The sequence below is a fragment of the Leucoraja erinacea genome, chromosome 6, assembly GCF_028641065.1.
Source record: "Leucoraja erinacea ecotype New England chromosome 6, Leri_hhj_1, whole genome shotgun sequence".
NCBI lineage: Eukaryota > Metazoa > Chordata > Chondrichthyes > Rajiformes > Rajidae > Leucoraja > Leucoraja erinaceus.
Genome location: NC_073382.1, coordinates 24,501,748 through 24,524,215, shown reverse-complemented (window position 1 = coordinate 24,524,215; position 22,468 = coordinate 24,501,748). Strand labels below are relative to the sequence as shown.

The 22,468-nt window shown below is 44.2% G+C and overlaps 1 protein-coding gene across 1 annotated transcript in view; it reads right to left on the bottom strand.

Moving 5' to 3' along the window:
* The window catches only part of uchl3 (ubiquitin carboxyl-terminal esterase L3 (ubiquitin thiolesterase)), a 43,901-nt gene that overhangs the window by 3,887 nt on the left and 17,546 nt on the right, over positions 1 to 22,468 (bottom strand). The window contains exons 4-7 of the mRNA XM_055636733.1: positions 11,841 to 11,997; positions 7,686 to 7,771; positions 6,999 to 7,046; positions 4,892 to 4,967 (exon numbers count right to left, since the gene is read on the bottom strand). Coding sequence (XP_055492708.1) covers positions 4,892 to 4,967; positions 6,999 to 7,046; positions 7,686 to 7,771; positions 11,841 to 11,997 — 367 coding nt within the window. The remainder of the gene's footprint in view (positions 1 to 4,891; positions 4,968 to 6,998; positions 7,047 to 7,685; positions 7,772 to 11,840; positions 11,998 to 22,468) is intronic.

Below are 22,468 nucleotides of genomic sequence, written 5' to 3'. Positions count from 1 at the left end.
GCTCTTTATCTCACAATCTCTATGCCAAACATGATGCCAAGTTAAACTAATCTCTTCTGCCTGCACATGATCTATTTCCCTCCATTTTCTGCAAAGGAAAAATTATAATTCTGGAGAGATATAATTTATCTTCCTCCACCTTCTGCTCATCACTCACCCTTACACTCTCCATGTCCCCCATTCCTCCCTCCTCATCTGCCCACCATCCCTCCCTTTCACTCCTTGTCTTACTTTATCAGATTCCACATCTGCAGCCTTTGTCTCTTCATCGACGTCAACCTCAGTCGTTATCGCCACTCTTCTTCCCTCCACCTGGCTCATCTGCCGCACACCCCCTCCTTATCTGGATCCACCCATCGTTCGTCAACTCTTGCCGCACTAGCCACCAGGATAAGCCTGAGACCACCAGTGCCTCCTCTCAAGGCAAGGGTGAAGTGCAGGGAGAAGCCCGAGATCGCCATGCCCCCTCATCCTCCTCCTTTGAGACCAGGACTGAGCTGACGGGACAAGCCTCTAGATCGCCAGCTGCACTGTACATGCGCACTGACGACGAGTCACAGCGTCCCTATACAGTCCTTGACTTCCTTATCACTGTAAATAAACCATATCATGTGAGTTCACTCCACTAGGGGGTGCCAGTGTGGTAATTGCCAAAGCCCGTGTCATCCCCGACACCACTATATCTCTATATCTATATATCTATCAAGTACGGATGAGCTCTATCCCTGTACTCTTGCCGCTAGTGGCATATCTCAACGCCTCAATGCGGTGGGAGATTGCAACCTTCAAGTGGTCCGCCCTGTTTCGACGAATGCAATCAACCTGGCGTGCACAATCAAATAACCTCAAATAGAACAAGATGTCCTTTGTGCACATCATACGCAAGAAGAAGAATTCTCAATGAATTATTGGCTCAAAATCTAGGTAGGCAACGAAATAGACATATTCACAATGGTCACATGCTTTCAGCTTGACCAGCACCCTTCACATATTGCAGCTTTACTGATCAAGGATTATGTGGTTTGGTACAGTGAGAAATACACTATGTGCCAGTCCATTCCCAAGTTCACAAAATGGGTAGGAAGGAACTACAGATGCTGGTTTAAACCAAAGATAGGCACATTCATTTGTTCTTTATTACAGTCTATATCTTTTGTCTCCCTTTCCCGACTCTCAGTCTGAAGAAGGGTCTTTACCCAAAACGTCACCTATTCCTTTCCTCCAAATGATGCCCAACCCGCAGAGTTACTCCCGCTTTTTCTGTCCATCTTCAATTCTTAAGCTCATATGTTCTTCAGCTTTAACGGGAATTAAATGTAGATCAATTTTAGATACTTGAAGATAAGCAAATGGTCAATGGGATAATAACTAACTGAAACTTATTGCACACTGGGGGAGGAGCAAACTTCATACCATGCAGTTTGTATGGGTCAATGACCTACTGAATAAAATGCAGGCACACGATCATGGGCAGGCTTTGAGGGATGAGACTGCCAGTTATGTTACTGCTTCCTATGATGATGGACTGTGCTAAACTATGGGAGAGCAATAGAGCACAATTCACTCAACCAACCTAGCCTACCCAATAACAAGCCAGAAAATAAATACAGGCTTTGATTCAATCCAGGACAGCACCAACAGATCTCTCAACAGATCTGCTCCAGAAACCCTCAGGGAAGTATGGTAGATTGAATTGATGGGGATTGATTGAACAAAAGCAGTTCTATTGTTCCAAACTGCAATGGTGCATTCCGATGCCATAAATCATTGTGGTCATGCATTGTCTTTTTATTAAAGCAAAGGAACCAACAAAGGCAGCTAAGTGCTACTTCAAGGTAACATTGCCGCTGTATCTTAATCAATAAACCGCTGATCCAGCATTCACGAGGTCACTCAATACAAAACCCCCAAACAAGTACTGGTAATAATTCTTGTTTTCATTTTTTGGTCAGATTTCCTTAGTTTCAGGAATACCAGTTTGATTGCTTCTATTCTTTGCACTTCAACGTGCCTATCTAGAAACCTCTTAAAGCTCATAGGGGTAGAATTAGGCCGTTCGACCCATCAAGTCTACTCTGCCATTCAATCATGGCTGATCTATCTCTCCCTCCTAACCCCATTCTCCTGCCTTCTCCCCATAACCTCTGGCATCTGTTCTAATCAAGAATCTATCTACCTCTGCCTTAAAGATGTCCACTGACTTGGACTCCACAGTGGCAAAGAATTTCACAGATACACCACCCTCTGAAAAAATACATTTCTCCCCATCTCCTTCCTAAAAGAACATCCTTTAATTCTGAGGCTCTGATCTCTAGTCCTAAACATCACTATCGTATCTGCCTCCACCACCACCCCACCCGGGGAAAAGGGAATTAGGGTGGTGAAGAGGGCATTTGACACGCTGGCCTTCATCAGTCAGGACACTGAACACTGGAATTGGGTCATTACGCTGCAATTGCACAGAACATTGGTGAAGCCACACTTGGAGCACCGTGTTCCGTTTTTATCACCCTGCTGTAAGAAATACACCATTAAGCGGGCAAATGCGACTGGGTTAGATGGATGGGTTGGGTCAAAGGTAGAAGCATTGGTTATGAATATCAGTAGCAAGGACAGTATTTTTTGACCCCTCTCTATAATAAACTGATGTGACGTGAAGGTACTCCTTCCCTGTTCTTGGGAGAGGAGATCTAGGACTCATACTGCCTGGTAATGAAGGAGCAGTGGTTTATTTCCAAGATAGGCTGGAGTCTGACTTGGAGGGGGATTTGTATTCCAATACATGGTTGCCCCTGGCCTTCCAGGTAGCGGAGCTCACAGAGTTTGACAAAGATTTCATTGATCTAGCAAAGAATTTTAGTTATATTTGAACAAAACAAAATATACCAGGTTATTAACTTTGGTAATCAATACTAAGGTTATATATGTGAAAAGCTATCATAACGGCATACTGACAGAACAACCAATTGAAATCTTTGGGCTGACAAGACTCTGGTTCTGGTCTGACAGGTCTGATTTAGAAATCCACATAATGTTTACAGAACACGGTGTCTTCTTTCTGAGAAAGAATGGCCAAGACAGGGTGGAGACGGGCATGTGATTGTGGCTGAAAACAAATTGAGAAAGAGGTACAAAAGAAAGGAAGTAAAGGAAAGTTGCAAATGGATTGTCTTTCGATTAAATAAATAAAATTTCTAGCATGGCGATGATTATTATTGTGCATGTTTCTCATAATCAGTTTAGCGCAATGAAATATCAGTCCACCAGTTTGACAATTAACGATTGTGTTCACTATAGGAAGAGCCTGAGTAATTTACCTAACCTGTTCAAACAAGCCCAGCAACCAAACTGCACACTAACAGTTAAGGCTGTGTTTCACAACATCCCCATTCCCACATCTTGACTTCGAATGGTATGAAATAATGTGTAATGGGAACACACAACTTTTGATTGCATGATCATCATGACATTTGTATGTCATTTACCTAATACTAAGTTGGGTTGCTTATTGTTGAGACCTTTGATTCAAAGTTCCCAGACAGCCGCCACCAGGTGAGAAATTCCAAAAACAAGATATCATGAGTTCACAGTATTTTGCAATCCATTATGCAAATACAGGTAGTCCTGCTGTTCCTAAGGAACCTAACGTATTAGAAAATCACATAGCAAAAACAATTGTGTCAATGGGAAAAGGGTTAGCCAGCTAGAGAGGTTAAAGGATTTTCAAAAATCAAATATTTATAGCCATGTTTATTTCTGTAACTGAAAACTAAAAATATTAAAGGCTGTGTTACATTATTTAACATAGTATTATTGCACAAGAGTCTGTAGTAACGGTTGCTAGTCAATTTCAATGGCCACCTGCAATAAAACTGACAGACTGCAATCCCAAGAGACAATGGTGTCTGATTACTGCAAGGAGATTACATGTAGATGTTTTTCTTCCAACACTTACTTTTTTCCTAAGGTAGGATTTTTTTCCAGCTTGTCAATTTCCAACACAACCTTTGGAACTCTAGTTCCTGATTGAAATTGCATAATAACCAAATTGACCATCGTTAAATAGTATTTCCCAATTTATGACCCACTTATATCCAATTCTCATATGGGAATGCACATTATAGCTGAACCACTTGCACCTGCATCTCAATTAATGTTACCCTATATGCTATCCCTTGTGTTATTGTGTTATTATTCTGTTATGAAGTGCTATTTATGGGGCAAATCAAAGATATCCAACTTTTTTCAAGTTATTAACATATTAAGGACAAAATTTGTTTGTGGGTTCATGGAACAGAGAAAGGACATTCAGCAACCCTCTATCCCTGTCCTTGCTCTTTGAAAGGGCTGGTAATCACCTTCACTCTCTGATCATCATGCAGTACATTATCTTGGAGCTGTATCTTACAAAATAAATCTTAATTAAAAAAAGCTCATCGTACCATGGATAGTTTACTAATCAGTTTTGAACAGCATTCTTAGTTGCTGACCTAACTTTGAGAAAAATGGTCCCCAATATATGTATGCAAAACCCTTTATGATTTTAGGCACACCTCCTTTGAGCCTCAAAAAAGGGAATATCTGCACCGTCTCTCCTCGAAATGAAAGCCCACTGGCTCTTGTAAATCACATTTTCCCTTTCACCAAATCCATGCAATTGTTTATAAAGTTCTTTTTTTTAAAACACTGAACAGTACAAATTCCACAAATCGGCAGATTTCACTGCATTGATGTGTTTCTTTGGACAATGTTTCAAGGAGAAAAATATGTTTCTTTGTTTTCAATAAGATAGAAGAAGGGAACATAAGGTCAGTTAATAGAACAATATTTCAACTGATAGTTCAAACAACCTCAGTCTCGTGGTCAATTCCATCAAGCATCATGCACTTACCCAGTTCATAAAGATGTCCGTCAACGTTTACAAAACTTATAAAATGCAAGTCTACTTTCTCATCTAAACTTGGAGCCTGAAAGGGAACAAAATTGATACAAAATGTTTAAAGGTTCGAGAACATATTGATATTACAGCCATGTATGCACACCATGCTTCGGTAATTTTGCTTTCCAAAATATTTATTCTATCAAATTACAAAAAAAAAAATTAAATTAGGAAAACAACAATCCCAAAGAACCACATCTTAACAGAAACAAAAGTGCCAAGAAGTTCCAGAGATCATGAATTAGAGTTGGTGAACAGGTACAACAAAAGCCACATAAATGAATCATCAGTGAGGTTGAGATGAGGTTCCGCTTAGAATAACAGAAAGCATGACATTCTGTGGTCATGTGGACTTTGATGAGGCATGAGCAATGGGTCAGTTTTAGCAAAAAGGACATACGAGTTGATCCCTGGGGTTGAAGGGATCGCCTGAGAGGAAATTGAAGTGCAAAGGGACTTTATTTTCTTAACTATCTTTGAAGCAAATGCCCAAATATACCACAGCGAAAATGCCAAGAAGCTTCTTCCCCAGACTAAATGGCTGAAAACAGGTCAATCTCAAATATTGATGGCAGGCAAATAAGGCTTAGTGTGCAAGGCTTGAAAAAATGATATTAATAAATCTAGCTATAGTGGGGGAAAATGGTATGTTAAAAAGATATCATACACCAGACACATTTAAAAATGACATGCCAATCTGATAAAAAAATTACAACACAGGACTATCAGCCAAAATGAAGATAGCAAAATAATGCAAAGATTAGATTGGAAGTAATAAATATGAAGTTTTTAAAGATAATTTAATTATATTTTAAAAAGCCTCTAAAAGGCTAAGATTGAAGGTGTTTGGCCTCACACTTAAAGTAAAATTGATTGGCATGAAAGCAACACTGAATACTTAATTTTTTCTTCAAATGAGTCCTTTGTGGAATAAAACAAATTGTAAATGCAACTGTAGCATCATTCAGATGTACTGACAAATGCTCCTCTCAGGAAGAATTCCATGTTCGTTCTAGCATCATTCAAGGAAGAATGCATTTTGTACCTAACCAATACAATCTACTTTATAAATAAACTTGGAAACTTTTCAAAGAACAACAGGTTCATTTTATGAAACAAACTTCCCAATTTAGCATGAAACATGCATTTATTGCTAATTTACCTCGCAGCTTGAAGGGAGCAGCTGTGGGGAAAGGGGAGTTGACCTTATCCTAAAACAGGCAACATTGCAAAACATACAAGTCCCCCTCTGCTCATCTGGTGCTGAGGATTTTTCCCATCGATTAAAAATAGAAGAGTTATTAGTGTTTAAAAAATGTTGAGATTATCTCCCCTGAAGGCCACACCCTTCCGGAGGGACTATGAAACCCGGAAGTGTGGAGGTGCCTCAGTTCTCTACAAGGTGGGGGGAGCGAGAGGTCGCAATTCTCAGTCTGAGCTGTGAATAACACTGAACACATGTCTACTAAACTGTGAGTGGTTTTACTGACCTGTCAGTGCCCTTAGTGTGGTTTGAAAATGTAGTTTGAAAATGCTAAAGTGTGTTTTTGGTTTTGAAAGTGCTAAAGCAAGCTGTGTTGCCTTTGGTTTTGAAAGTGCTAAAGTAAGCTGCGTTGCCTTTGGTTGTGAAAGTGCCTTCCTTCTGCCTCATTCTAAGTTTGCATCTAAGAGGCAGCACCTCAGGCAGTGCAGGACTCTTCCAATAATATATTTAAATACTAGCATGGATTTTGGTGCTTGGATCTCTGGAATAGGACTTGAAGACTTCTGGTTCAGAGGTATGTGCTATCAAATGAACATCGCTAACACCTGTTAATAAGTGACCATCTGCTTTTGGGAACAAAGCAGAAATCCAGGAGGCGTTATTGGCAGCCTTCGGAGTTCAGTAAAATTTAACTTGAAAGAAATCATGCGCCCACAACAAATACACACTCATAAACACTGGCAATTCCTTGCTTAAAATCTTATTCTTGCATGAAATGAGATCACAGGAATTTCAAACAGATCTGTTAATATGCCCAAGGACAGTGTAAATCAACAGTGAACTGAATAAACATACCTCAGTTTGGCCTTCTTGTGCACTGAACTCATGTGTAACACGAATACTCTGAAAAGAACAAACACAAAGCACTTCTTTTTGTCTCCATCCCCATTCACAAACAAACAGCATTTTAATCTCAAACTCATTAACATCTGTGTAGATCCTTTCATATTATTTACTGTAGTTTGTTAGACTACAACGATGGAGAGAAGGCAGGTACAGGATACCGAGTTGGATGATCAGCCATGATATTGAATGGCGGTGCAGGTTCGAAGGGCCGAATGGCCTACTCCTGCACCTATTTTCTATGTTTTTATGTTTCTATAAAATTCAACACAGCTTCTTGAGGAGATCAAAAAGAGAAAGTCAAATCAATCTAAAGATTTTTAGTAAATACTTTAAAGGAGAAGGTGTTGGAGAAGTTTAATGGGTGGCAATTTCCCCAGTTGATGCAAAGCCACTAACGGTAAGAATTAAATCTAGAGATAATTTTGGAGCTCAGAATTGAGGGAAATGTTGTGAGGTAGCATGTTACAGAAGTAGGGAGAAGAGAGAGATTTGAAAATTAGGATGAGAATTTTAGGGGAAGAAAAAAGGTATTATTTAACCAGGACTTTGATGATTTATGGTTTATCTGTTATAAATGAATTTCTTATATGTACATTAATTTACTGTACAATATGAAAAAGTGAGAAAAAAAATCACCTCATCTTTTTCCAGGTATTTTCCTTTATCTTCAGGACTTAAGTTGGCTGAATCCTCCAAAAACCTTTTCATAACTGAATCGCATTCTAGAAAAGCAATACAAACTTATTACTACGTTAAAAATGGCATCCATTCAAATGATTACAACAGTCTTTCTAGTGATAATGATGCGAGAACCATCAACGTTCCATCATCATCGTTACTCTGCAAAACTGACAGCAACTTGTACAGAAAGCAACCATGCAGCTAAGGGCTGAATTCCTGCAGTTACCCCCAGTGAATCCCTCGCATTCACCACCAATGCGTGCAGAGTGGTTGTGGTGGAGTGTGACTAAATGTGTCTCCTTATAAAATGAAAAAGGAACAGGAAGCCGCAAGAGTACCAACAAGATAGCAAATGGTGCAGGTTATAACAATCCAGGAGAGCACCTGGCAATTCAGGTCATGCACTGTGAATAAAATTGCAAAATGGAGATGAGGGTGGCACTTTTCTGTCCCAATGCTTGAAAACTGGTAAACATAACATTGAATAATGGTGAATCTGTGGAATTCATTGCCACAGACGGTGGTGGAGGCCCAGTCAATGGATATTTTTAAGGCGGAGATTGATAGATTCTTGTTTAGTAAGGGTGTCAGGGGTTATGGGGAGAAGGCAGGAGAATAGGATTGAGAGGGCGAAAGATCAGCCATGATTGAATGGCGGAGTGGACATGATGGTCCAAATGACCTAATCCTGCCCCTTGAACATGAATTTATGAATATAGAAACATAGAAACATAGAAATTAGGTGCAGGAGTAGGCCATTCGGCCCTTCGAGCCTGCACCACCATTTAATATGATCATGGCTGATCATCCAACTCAGTATCCCGTACCTGCCTTCTCTCGATACCCTCTGATCCCCTTGGCCACAAGGGCCACATCTAACTCCCTCTTAAATATAGCCAATGAACTGGCCTCAACTACCCTCTGTGGCAGAGAGTTCCAGAGATTCACCACTTCATATAATTCATACCATTGATTTTGCATGTTATACCGAAATGAAAATTAAACAAAGTTCAGTTAAAATATTTAATCTTACATGTCTGACTCTCTACACATGACTTACAAATGAGAATAAGTTTCTACTAAGCCTCACTTAAAAACTGTAAAAGCAAGAACCGGCAATAGGGACCATCTTATTGACAGCGGTACAAATGATTAATTCTACAAAATATATGCCAACAAACTGAGAATTACCTTCTGCTCTTAGAAATTACCTTCTGCTCTTAGAAATCTATTAGTTGAGACAAATTGTAAGATTAGCTAACTAATGAGACGTTCTTAAGCCATAGGAGCAGTATAAGGCCATTCAGCCCCCTGAGTCTACTCCATTCAATCACGACTGATATATCTTTATCTCACAACCCCATTCTCCCCATAGAATCTTTCTTCCTCTTTGGGATGAAAATATCCTGCATCTTAATTTAGTTTAGTTTATTATTGTCACATGCACTGAAGTACATTAAAAAAGCTTTTTGTTGCGTGCTATCCAGTCAATGGTTATACATGATTACAATCAATCAAGCCATTCACAGTGTACTGATACAGGATAAAAGGGCAGAACATTTAGTACACGATAAAGTCCATTAAAGATAGTTTCAAGGTCTTCAATTAGGTAGATGGGAGGTCAGGACCGCACTCTAGCTGGTGTGAGAAAATAAACTGTCAATGAATCTGGAGGTAGGCATTTTCCAACTTCTGTATTTCTTGCCTGATTGGAGAGGGGAGAAGAGGGAGGGACTGGGGTGAGACCATTCATTGATTATGCTGTGCCCCTGCTGAGGCAGCGTGAAATGCAGATGGAGTCCACGGAAGGGAAGTTGGTTTGCGTGATGATCTGGGCTGCATCCACAACTCTCTGCAATTTCCCGCCTGTGATGCATCTCGATAAAATATTTTCTATGGCGACATTGGTGGTGGTTCTTAGAGACATGTCTAACTTCCTCAGCGTTCTAAGGAAATAGAGGCATTGATGTGTTTTCTTGGCCTCTACATCGATGTTTCTGAATAACTCCCAGAAACTCCTGGCTTTGTTGATAACAGTCTTCGCTATCTACGATACTACCCACTTAAGTGTGATCTGCAAATTCATTAATAATGCCTTCTACATTATCACCTAAATCATTGGTATAAACCACAGGCATTGGCCGAGCATTGATCCCTGAGGTACACCACTAGTCACAGGTCTCCAGCCCGAAAAATAACTTTCCACCCTCTTCCTCCTTCCATGTAGTCAATTCTCATATGATCTCATGCTTTGCCCTCATCAACATTTATGGTTATATCTTTAAAAAAACAATCATACTTTCTCCCAACTAGAAAACACTACCAACCATCCCTAATCAGCTCCCGTCTATCCAAATGCATATAGACATCTTATTCTTCAGAACACTCTCCAGTAAGTAGCCTGCCACAGATATTTAAGAAGGAACTGCAAATGCTGGAAAATCAAAGGTACACAAAAAAGCTGGAGAATCTCAGCGGGTGCAGCAGCATCTATGGAGCGAAGGAAATAGGCAACGTTTTGGGCCAAAACCCTTCTTCAGACTGATGGGGGGTGGGGGGGGCGGGGTGAAGAAAGGAAAAAGGAGGAGCCCGAAGGCTGGGGGATAGGAGGAGACTGCAGGAGGGCTGAGGAAGGGGAGGAGACAGCAAGGACTAACAAAATTGGGAGAATTCAATGTTCATGCCCCCAGGATGCAGACTCCCCAAGCGGAATATGAGGTGCTGTTCCTCCAATTTCCGGCGTTGCTCACTCTGGCCATGGAGGAGTCCCAGGACAGAGAGGTCGGATACGGAATGGGAGGGGGAGTTGAAGTGCTGAGCCACCGGGAGGTCAGGTTGGTTATTGCGGACCGAGCGGAAGTGTTCGGCGAAACGATCGCCCAACCTCCGCCACAGATGTTCCCTGGCGGACAAAAGTGCTGGAAAAACTCAGCGGGTGCAAGAGCGAAGGAAATAGGCAAGGTTTCGGGCCGAAACTTCAGACTCATTGCCTTTCTTTGCAGCCCTTCTTAAATAGAGGCACAACGCTAGCACCCTCCAGTCTTCCGGCACCTCATCCATACCTAATAATAATTCGTATACCTCAGCCAGGATGCCTGCAATTTCTTCTCTAGCTTCCCACAGTGGCCTTGGATATTACATAGTAACAGAACAATAAACCTGCTAAGTTTTAAGAGACGACGGGAGGCAGTGACCTGCTGAGTAGACATTGCAAACATCCCCTGGTGAGCCACATGCCAAATTATTGGATTTCTAAATGTCGCACAGCAGATTGATTGCAGTCTTATTGTACTATTTGTATATTTAATTGCTCCATCAGTGGTGCCAGTGCCTTTAGCTTCTGAGTGTCTTGGCTCTTATATTTCCCTCCCCAAACCTTCCTATCTCTCAACATAGAAACATAGGTGCAGGAGTAGGCCATTCGGCCCTTCGAGCCAGCACCACCATTCAATATAATCATGGCTGATCATCTAAAATCAGTACCCCGTTCCTGCTTTTTCCCCTATTTCCCTTGATTCCTTTAGCCCCAAGAGCTAAATCTAATTCTTTTGAAAACATCCATGAATTAGCCGCCACTGTCGTCTGAGGCAGAGAATTCCACAGATTCACAACTCTTTGGGCAAAAACCTTGTTACCTCTAAGATCTTGCTCGAAATCTATCTATTTGATCAAGCGTTTAGTCGTTATCCCATATCTCGGCATCAAGCTTTCTTTGATGATGCTCCATTGCAGTCTTGTTACATTACAAGGCACTACAGCAAATCAAGTTATTATTGTAACCAATCTTTATCCTATTGCAAGTTTATATCTTAATAGGAAAACTAGGCAGCAAACAAAAATAAAAAATAAATGGTTCAGTTTATTTTCTTAATGACTGAATTGCTAGATTACTTTGTTCCTGTTATGATTTTGTTTTAATGCATGGATGCTTTCTTTGTACTTAATTACTCTCCCCGTTCTTTTCAGTCCTTTTCTAATTTTTGGTTATTAAAATTTGTGTTCACAGGGGCAATATCACAAACATATGCAAAAAGGAGGAAACATTTGTTTGACATTCCCACAGCAGTCAAGGCTTCAACCCCAATGTAGATTTTACTCACAAACACTCACCAAATTCCAATTTATCCTGATTGTTCGCCAGTGCATGTATTAGCCCAATAGTCCCACAGGCATTACTGATGGTTTGTTTCATGAAATAAACACGTGGGTTGACTTTTTGCCCTTCAGCTTTTATTTTTGCTTCCTCTTCTTGTTTGTAGGCTTCATACTGGAGAGAAAAAAGAATCATGAACCAACAGTTTCTAAAACGTGGGCTTCCATTTGCAAATCGAATAAAATTTCTGAAGGTAGACACAAAATGCTGGAGTAACCCAGCGGGACAGGCAGCATCTTTGGAGAGAAGAAATGGATGACGTTTTGGGCCAAGAGCATTCTTCAGACGTCAGATATAGAAGATGATGTGTAGAGAGACATAGAACAAATGAATGAAAGATATGCTAAAAAGTAGTGATGATAAAGTAAATAGCTGTTTGCTAAGTGAGAACAAGAAGCTGGTGCGACTAGGGTGGGGGAAGGATGGAGAGAGAGGGAGTGCAGGGGTTACTTGAAGTTGGAGAAATCAATATTCACACCACTGGGTTGCAAGGTGCCCAAGCAAAATATGAGATGCTGTTCCTCCAATTTGCGTTTAGCCTCACTCTGACAATGGACGAGCCCTAGGACAGAAAGGTCTGTGAGGGAATGGGAATGGGAATTAAAGTGTCTGGCAATCAGATCATTTAGGTCTAGGTGGACTGTGCGAAGGTGTTCAGTGAAAAGATCGCCCAGTCTAGGTTTGGTCTCAATGCTAACTTCTATTTGCCTCTTGGATTCCTTTAGCTTGGGTCTGCAGAAGGCAATGTTCTGTCTTACACATTCACTTTGGGATGTTTTGGGCCGAGAGCATTCTTCTAGGCCGAGAGGAAAAGCACCAGGTAATAAGATGATCAGATCCAAGCAAAGTCTCAGATCCTCTATAGTTTTCACTTTGTCCATTATCTCAGGCAAACTTACCATCATATTTACCAAGGAGCAATAAAATTCCTCGTTCACATGAAACATATGAAGTAAACAGTATTCATAGCAATGACAAATTAAACAATAAATATGACAATGCAAAATAGCTGAACAGTGTAAAGATTGTAGTGTAAAAAATACTGAAGTGCAATAGCAGAATGGGGTAGAATAATATGGCAACACCTCTGTGAAGAGGGTGTGAAAGAGGTGATTGATTCAGAATGCTGCTATCAGTGGGGAAGAGGCTTTTCTGGATGTCCGAGCTTTCAAGTAACTATATCTACTTCCAGAAGGTAGACGGGAGAGAAGGGAAAGGCCACGGAAGCAGGCATCTTTCACAATGCGAATGACATACATTTTAAAGTACGATTAGCAATGTAATGTCAGACATGTGGTGCCCAATGGGAGTCAGGGGTTATGGGGAGAAAGACAGGAGAATGCGGTTAGGAGGGAGAGTTATGGGTCTATCCCACTGAGGAGATTTTTTGGGCGACTACAGGCGACTGCCACAAAATTTTCAACATGTTAGCGCCAATTTTTGCTGTCATAGGTTGTCGTAGGTTGACGTGTCATAGGTTAGTTCCATTAAAACTAGTCCCTGGCAGTCGCCTAAAAAGTCACCTAAGTGGGCAGGCCCATTAGATCAGGCAAGATTGAATGGCGGAGTAGACTTGATGGGCCAAATGGCATCATTCTGCTCTTATTACTTATGTGGATTGCAACCTGTACATAGCAAACTCCAAGAAACAGTAAATTATGATATCCAGATAATCCGTTTTAGGCAGTATTGTCCAAGTGGATAATGCTGCTCAGGACATCAGGGAGAACTTACCTGCTTTTTTAAAGGACAGAATTGCTGTTGTGGTAAATTATAGATTATTTAAATTGGAGGAGGTCTGTAGTTACTTTGATTTGCAAGTGCCTCCATGTTCAGTTATCTGTCATTACACTTCTCTTTCACACAACTTGTTCCCACGGATAATATTCTAAACAATAAATTCCTATTGCCTTAAGCATAATAAAGGCTAAATGCAAATGTGTCAACATTGCATAGCTCGTGTTCCCACTTGCATTCAACTAGAACTGGAGGAATATTTACGCAACATTCTGGTTCTTTTACACATACTAGAATTAGTATCTTGCAGCAAGGCAACATCTCAAATGCTGAGGAAGGGTCAGAAGAAAGGTTCTGATCTGAAACTTCACTTATCCATGTTCTCTTGAGATGCTGTTTGGCCCGCTGAATTACTCCAGGCACTTTGACTCTTTAAAAAAAATCTCAAATGCTCATGGACAAAACATGATACCAAGGCATGCCATGATTTATTTCTGCAGATAACTAAATTCTGAGTCAAATTCAGTCAAAAGAGAGAGATGATGGTTAAGAGGTCTAGTAAAGGGATTCTAAGTCAACCTATAAAGGAATCTTTGTCTCATATGCTCATCATTACCGTTCAGTGTTCCATATTTAACGGCATCCTAAATATTGTTTTGGACTATCCTTTGCGGGTAACTGCAATGCATTTTGAAACTGGCACAAACGGCAACCACTGTGCGACAGAATCATCGAGGGTGCTCGATGAGGAAATATCAGGCATATTTGTCCTGGACAGCATTGGGCTTCAAGCATTGTTGGAACTGCACTCGCCCAGGCAAGTACAGAATGTTCCAACACTCTCCTAACATGTACCTTGTAGGTAGCAGAAAGGCTTTGAGGTGTTGGGAGTTGCCTTTGATCTGATCTTGTTGCCACCATATTTATGAGCTGTATAAAATCATAAGAATAGATAGGTGGGTGGACGCACATTCATTTACCCAGGGTAGGACAATCAAGAAGCAAGGATTACATGTTTAAGTGAGAGGGACAATATTTATAAGGAACCCGAGGGGAAATTCTTTTACTCAGAGGGTGGTGGGTATTTAAAAGACACTTGGACAGGTACATGGATAGGAAAGATCATCTTTGTTGTCATGGATAAGTTGGGCCAATTAGTCTGTTTCCGTGTTGCGTGACTCTACGACAGGTCCCATCGTCTTGAATTGAATTGAATCCTTTATTTCTCATTCAGACCTTTCGGTCTGAACGAAATGTCGTTGCCTGCAGCCATACATGTAATAATAAACAACACACTATAAACACAAATTAACATCCACCACAGTGAGTTCACCAAGCACCTCCTCACTGTGATGGAGGCAAAAGTCTTAGGGTTGCTGTCTCTTCCCTCCTCTTCTCCCTCTGCACTGAGGCGATACCCCACCGGGCGATGGTAAGTCAGTCCCGCGGTTCAAGCTACGTGGGCCCGGGGGTGGTCGAAGCTGCCGCCCTCCAGTCCATCGGACGCAGTTGTTGCCACGGGAGCTCCGGAAAGCAGGCTTAAACCTGTGACCCTCGAGCTCCGGACGATGTCATCCACTGGCCTGCTGCCGAGCCCCGGATTCAGGTCATCGCCGCCAGAACACCGCCCCAGCCGCCGGAGCACCGTCTCTGCCCCGCACCGGGCAGCCCACATGGGAGCGTCTCAGCCCCGCACCGGGCCGCCCCCACGGGAGCGCCTTCCAGCTGCGAGCCAGGCCGTCCTCACGGGAGCACCTTCCAGCCGGGAGCCGGGCCGCCCACATGGAGCACCTTCCAGCCGGGAGCCGGGCCGCCCACACGGGAGCACCTTCCAGCCGGGCCACCCTCACAGGAGTGTCCCCGCGCCGTCCACCCTCACCGGAGCGCCGAGTCGTGCTGCTGCGCAGGAAGACGGCCAGCCTCGCGTTGGTGAGTACTGGCTGGCTCTCCCTCCGGAGCTTCGAGGTCGGTCGCAGGTTGGAGGCCGCCAGCTCCGCCATTAGGCCTCAGCTCAGGCGGGGGAAGAGAAGGGGGATACGACAAGAAAGTCACATTCCCCGAAGGGAGAAACAGAAAGCCCTGTTTCACCGCCACCCCCCCACACACATAACACAACCTAATAACCAAAAGTTTAACTGAACAAGACAAAAAAAAAGAACACAAAAAAGTAAAAACAGACAGACTGCAGGCGAGCCGCAGCCATTTCACAGCGCCGCCACTTCCGGACGTCTTCTGATCAGTGACGATCTCGAAGATGTTAATAATCGGGAATTCCATCATGTACCTGAACCAACACTCTCAAGATGATTCTAGTCATTTTTACTAGGGTCTGTAAGTGGGACAAGTGTAACCCTACAATTCAACATGGCTGTGTTTTATGCAAATCTGACTCAGATCTGATTAGCCAAAGCATCAACCTGACACCTGTAGCCAGATAAATGCTGGCTTGCTGATCTGAACCATTCCCAAGCTGTGCTCTCCCATCAAACAGTGTGTGGCCCAAACCCAGATCTTCACTATCGCCATGGGTGATACATTTGGGATGGCATCCAACCTGCCCAAATGTATCTAAATGGTTCATCTGTCTGGGTGGTTGAGCTAAAGGTAGGGGTGAGAAACACATCTGTTCTCACAGCTATCTTTTAAGGTTGGAAATTCATTCCATGCACTAATGGTCATTTGAAATGTCAACTTTGAAAGGAGGTTAAATGATTTAAACCAATTTTATCAGATCAAATTTCAAAACTAGCTTAACTATAATTTATAACATCTAGGCTGGATTACTGTAACGCGCTCTATTTTGGAGTTGCTCGTTCTTCACTGGCTCGTCTCCAGTTGGTTCAGAATGCTGCTGCTTGCCTTTTAACTGGGACTCGAAAGAGGGAGCACATATCGCCAATTCTGGCCTCCCTCCACTGGCTCCCGGTGCACTTTCGAGTTCATTTTAAGATACTGTTATTTGTTTTTAAATCTCTGAATGGGCTCGCCCCACCTTACCTCTCTGAGCTGCTCCACCCATACGCTCCTGGAGGTACCGAGGTCTAATCGGAGGCTCAGAGGGGATAGAGCCTTCTCTGTTGCTGCTCCGGCACTCTGGAACACCCTGCCGTTGCACATAAGACAGGTCCCCTCACTGTCCATCTTCAAATCCAGTGTTAAAACACATTTGTACTCCCTGGCTTTTGACCATGCCTGAGACTTTGCTTCTGTTTTTGGTGTTTTTAATGTTTCTTTAGTTTACATATCTTTTCCTACTATTTCTTTTGATTGTTATTTTTGGTGTGGATTAACTTTTTTGTCAATGATTAGTGATGTACAGCACTTTGTTGCAACTATGATTGTTTTTAAAGTGCTCTATAAATAAAATTATTATTATTATTATAAAATGACAAAAAATACATTTTCGCCACCTCCAACGGGATCCCACCACCGGCCACATCTTCCCATCTCCTCCCCTTTCGGCTTTCCGGAAAGATCGATCCCCCCGTGACTCCCTGGTCCATGTGTCCCTCCCCCCTCGACTCCATCCATGGACCCAAGCAGTTTTTACAGATGAGGAAGAGGTTCACCTGCACCTCCTCCAAACTCATCTATTGCATCCGCTGTTCTAGATGTCAACTGCTCTACATCAGTGAGACCAAGCGTAGGCTTGGGGATCGCTTCGCCCAACACCTCTGCTCAGTTTGCATTAACCAACCTGAACTCCTGGTGGCTCAGCACTTCAACTCCCCCTCCCATTCCGAATCCGACCTTTCTGTCCTGGGCCTCCTCCATGGCCAGAGTGAGTCCCACCGCAAGTTGGAGGAGCAGCACCTCATATTTTGCTTGGGTAGTTTACACCCCAGCGGTATGAACATTGCCTTCTCCAATTTCAGGCAGTCCTTGCTTTCTCCCTCCTTCCCCTCCCCTTCCCAGCTCTCCCACAACCTACTGTCTCCTCCTCTTCCTTTCTTCTCCCCCCCTCCGCCCCCCCACCCCCACATCAGACTGATGATGGGTCTCGACCTGAAACGTGACCTATTCTTTCGCTCCATAAATGCTGCCTCACCCGCTGAGTTTCTCCAGCATTTTTGTCTCCCTTCAATTTTTCCAGCATCTGCAGTTCTTTCTTAAAAATATTCTGAGAATCATCTAATCCATAACACATACAAATCAGGGGTGTGCTTTGAAGAAGAAAAGAACAGGGAAAATTGTCACAATGTTTGTTCACTTTGTTCAGTATCAGTCTGATGGCTCTTATACCTGTGGTAGAGCGGTTGAAGTAGTAAAAAAGTTGAGTCAGGTTAAAATATGTAGACAGTTTCATCATTTAAACTGTCTGGGAATGGTAAGTTCCTGATGTGTTGAAAGGCCAAGTTTGTTTCCCCCATGTAGAATGCGGAGCCAGACAGACTCTCAACAAATCAACTAGCCCAAGGACATCAACAAGACTTAAAATGCACGTGCACACAAATCAAAGACCTCCCAACCCCATAATCTTCCTATAGTTTCATAAACATCAGTGATAGATCCTCAATGTTCTAAAAACATTCTGACTTTGACACAGCATATAAACATGACAGACTAATTTCTTTTCTTAAACTTACAATTTAAACAACAGACGACAAGCGCCTGTGACGTGTCTTTGCGTTTAAAGACAGACCTCAAACAAGTTCATACAACCCAACACTTATCATTTTCAAAACAGATTGAAGCTTCATTCTTTCCCCCATTTATAATTATTGAGACTTGTTAACTGTTTTTAAAGTTCCACTTTGCTTTCCCCCCCACCTCTTCAAGAATGTCATTCTTCCAGAATTTCCATTCTTGAAACATCTTTAATGTATCAAAGTATTTTTTCAAACTCAATAAAATGGTACCAGGCGACTTAAGGAGACACTAGTTCAATTTCACATTTCTTGTCACATGCACCAATTAAGGTACGGTGATACTTGAGTTACCTTACAGCCATACAAGTAAAAAACACAACAAATTTAACAGAAACATCCACCACAGGGGAATCCACATTCCTCACTGTGATGGAAGTTAATAAAGTTCAGTCATCTTCCTCCTTTGTTCACCCGTGGTCGGGGTCTTTGAACCCTCTGCAGTTTGCCGCTGCTGATGGTCCGATGTTCAAGCCATCTTGTCAGGATGATTGAAACTTTGGCATTGGGATCAAAGATCTTATAGAATAGAATAGAATGCTATTTATTGTCATTCAAACCTAGGTTTGAACGAAATTTCATTTCTACAGTTTTTTACATTACAAAACAATCCAAGACCCACACTTAACACAGTTTACATAAACATCCATCACAGAGAGTCTCCAACATCTCCTCACTGTGATGGAAGGCAAAGTCTTTATCTCTTCCCTTTGTTCCTTCTCCCGCGGTTCAGCAGTCCAACTGCAGTGTCGAGGTGAACTGGGGCTCCGATGTTAAAGCCCCCGGCGGGCGATGGTAAGTCCTTAGGCCGTTTAAGCCACGCCGGGCGATGTTAGGCCCCGACTCCATGTCTTTAAACCCGCGATTCCAGCGGGAGAAGTCGCCGTTGCGGAGCTCGGAAAAGCGGTCTCCCACCAGGGACCTGCGAGCTCCCGATGTTCCCGTCCACTGGGTCTGCGGCCGGTGCCTCCCAACTCCAAAAGTCGGGTCGCAGCCGCACGCCACCACAGCTCTTCCCGCTCCGAAGTTGGCCAGCTCCGCGATGTCAGTTCCACAGGCTCTGCAACTGGAGCCCTCAGGTTAGTCCCGGTCGGAGGTCGCCGCCGGCTCCACGATGTTAGGCCCAACGACAACCGAGACCCGACAGGGAATAGTCGGGTCCCCGCACAGGGAAGAGATTTAAACGGTTTCCCCCACAGCCCCCCCCACCACATATACACAGCTAAAAAAATAATAAAAACTAACTCAAAGACATACATTTAACAAGGCAAAAATAAAAAAATAAAAATAAAAATAGACAGACTGTAGTCGAGCCGCTGCCGTTAGGCGCCGCTACTGCCATATAGCAGAGCAAGATGGCCTACTCTCACACAAATATGTAGTACGGTCATGGGCAGATTCATGGGTGATTTTAGGACCCATTTTAGCAACCAGCTTCCGCCATCTTGTACCGCCATCTTGCTTCCGGCCAAAGATCAGATCTTTGCTTCCGCCTCCGCTCCTGTATCTTCGCAAGTCTTTGACTTGGGTGGAGAGAACGGGGTGCGCGGCCCGGGGAGAGGGGGGTGCGCGGCCCGGGGAGAGGGGGGGTGCGCGGCCCGGGAGAGAGGGGGGGCGCGCGGCCCGGGGAGAGAGGGGGTGCGCGGCCCGGGGAGAGGGGGGGTGCGGGCCCCGGGGAGAGGGGGGTGCGCCCGGGAGAGGGGGGTGCGCGGCCCGGGGAGAGGGGCGTGCGCGGCCCGCGGGGAGAGGGGGGGGTGCGCGGCCCGGGGAGGGGGGGTGCGCGGCCCGGGGCAGCGGGGAGAGAGGAGGGGAGTAGTGCACGTGGGATAGTGGAGGCAGGAGGGTTGGGTAGGGCTGGGGGAGGGAGAGAGCAAAGATCTTAGAGCGGAGCTCCGCTATAAGATGTTTGGGAGAGAGAGGTGGGGTAGGGGCCGGGGTGCAGAGAGCATGGGGAAAGATGTGGGGTTGGGGGCTGGTGGGTTAAGGGACTACAGCATAGGAGGGGGGGAGACATTGGAGTGTGGGGGGAGGCGAGGGAGTGCCGGGGGGGAAGAGTTGAGGGGTGGGATAGGGCCTAGTGTGTGTGAAGTTGCGGGGAGGTTTACAATGTTTATCATTTAATGTCCCTTGTCTTGTCTGAAATAAAGTTCATCATTGGATATAAAAATCAGAAGAAATATAATTGTGTGTATGTTATATGATTACATACATTTATATCACATTCATGTATGTGTGTTTATAAACATTTTATTCTTTAACAAGAATTAACAGAAGTATGAACTAACAGAATTATGAATCTAACCCTATATCACGCACAAAAACTTTCCCCGCAATGTTAATTACCCTGCGAATCGGGTCGTGTAGGTTCCGGTTACTATAAAATCAACTCAAACGCAGCTTATGAGCCATTTAAAAAGAAATGATTTAAAAAACATTAAAACAGCCAATTACCAGAGTCAAATTTTATTCTTGACAAGAATTAACAGAAGTATGAACTGACAGATTTATGAATCTAACCCTATATCACACACACAAACTGTTCCCCCGCAACGTTGATTACACTGTGAGTCGGGTCGGGTCAGGTCAGGTAGGCTCCGGTTACTAAAATTGGCGGGGAAAAATGCCCAGGATCCAAGATTCAATTTATTTGTCATTTGGACCCCTTGAGGTCCAAACGAAATGACGTTTCTGCAGCCATACCTTACAAACAAATAGACCCAAGACACAACAACACAACATAGTTTACATAAACATCCATCACATCGCTGTGATGGAAGGCCAAAAAAACTTATCTCTCCACTGCACTCTCTCCCCCCCCCCCCCCGATGTCAGAGTCAAAGTCAAAGCCCCCGGCTGGCGATGGCGATTGTCCCGCGGCCATTAAAGCCACGCCGGGTGGTGCAAGGTCGCACACCGGGTCTTGATGTTAGAGCCCCCGGCGGGCGCTCGCAGAGTCCCGCGGCCATTCCAAGCCGCGCGGGGCGGTGATGTAAGGCCCCGCTCCAGGAGTTCTTCGACCCCGCAACTCGGGCGGGAGAAGTCTCGTTGCGGGAGCCCTGAAAAGCGGTCTTCCTCCAGTGACCCGCGGGCTCCCGGTGCCGCCATCCGCCAGACCCGCAGTTGCAGCCTCCGAATCTCCGGAGGTCGGGCCACAGCAGCGCTCCACCACCGCCCACTCCAGACTCGGCCAGCTCCGCGACGGTGAGGTGAGTCGTCGGCACCAGAGCCCCCGGTCTTCTCCTGTTGGAGGCCGCTCCTCGTTGCAGCCCCAACGACAACGGAGACCCGACAAAGAAAAGGTCGGGTCTCCCGTGCAGGGAGAGATTAAAAGTTACCCCCTCCCTCCCACCCCACCCCCCCCCCCCCCCCCCACACACACACACCAACAAAAAATAACAAAAACTACATAAAAACATAGACAAAAAATAATAAAAACGCAGACGGGCTGCAGAGGCCACTGCTGACGAGAGTCGCGCCGCCCACCGATCCCCTCCGTAGTGTACTACACATCAGCCCATTGCATTTCGCAGGAGTAGCCCATCTTGCTCCGCTATAGGATCTTTGGTTGGGATGGATCAAAACACTCTGTGGCATGGAGTACCCGAGTCGGCCTCTTCTTACCGGAGACCGCGGTTTCACGGTGTGAAGGTCCACTGGCCCCGGGGTCGGAGCACTTCCACAGTGATCCTCGGCATACGATCGCTCACTCCACGATGGTACCTCCGTGCCGTGCTTGCGGCTTGAAGCTCTGGACCGGTCCTCAGGAAAGGCCGCACCACTCCACGTTGTAGACCGCAAGGGGGGGAAACAATAGACAATAGGTGCAGGAGTAGGCCATAAGGCCCTTCAAGCCAGCACCGCTAATCAATGTGATCATAGCTGATCATCCACAATCAGTACCCCGTTCCTGCTGTCTCCCCACTATCTTTTCAAGTCCTATCTAGCTCTCTCTTGAAAGTATCAAGAGATCCGGCCTCCACCACCCTCTGAGGCAGAGAATTCCACAGACTCACAACTCTCTGTGTGTAAAAGTGTTTCCTCATCTCCATTCTAAATGGCTTACCCCTTATTCTTAAACTGTGGCCCCTGGTTCTGGACTCCCCCAACATCAGGAACATGTTTCCTGCCTCTAGCGTGTTCAAACCCTTAATAATCTTATATGTTTCAATCACACCCGCTCTCATCCTTCTAAACTCCAGCGT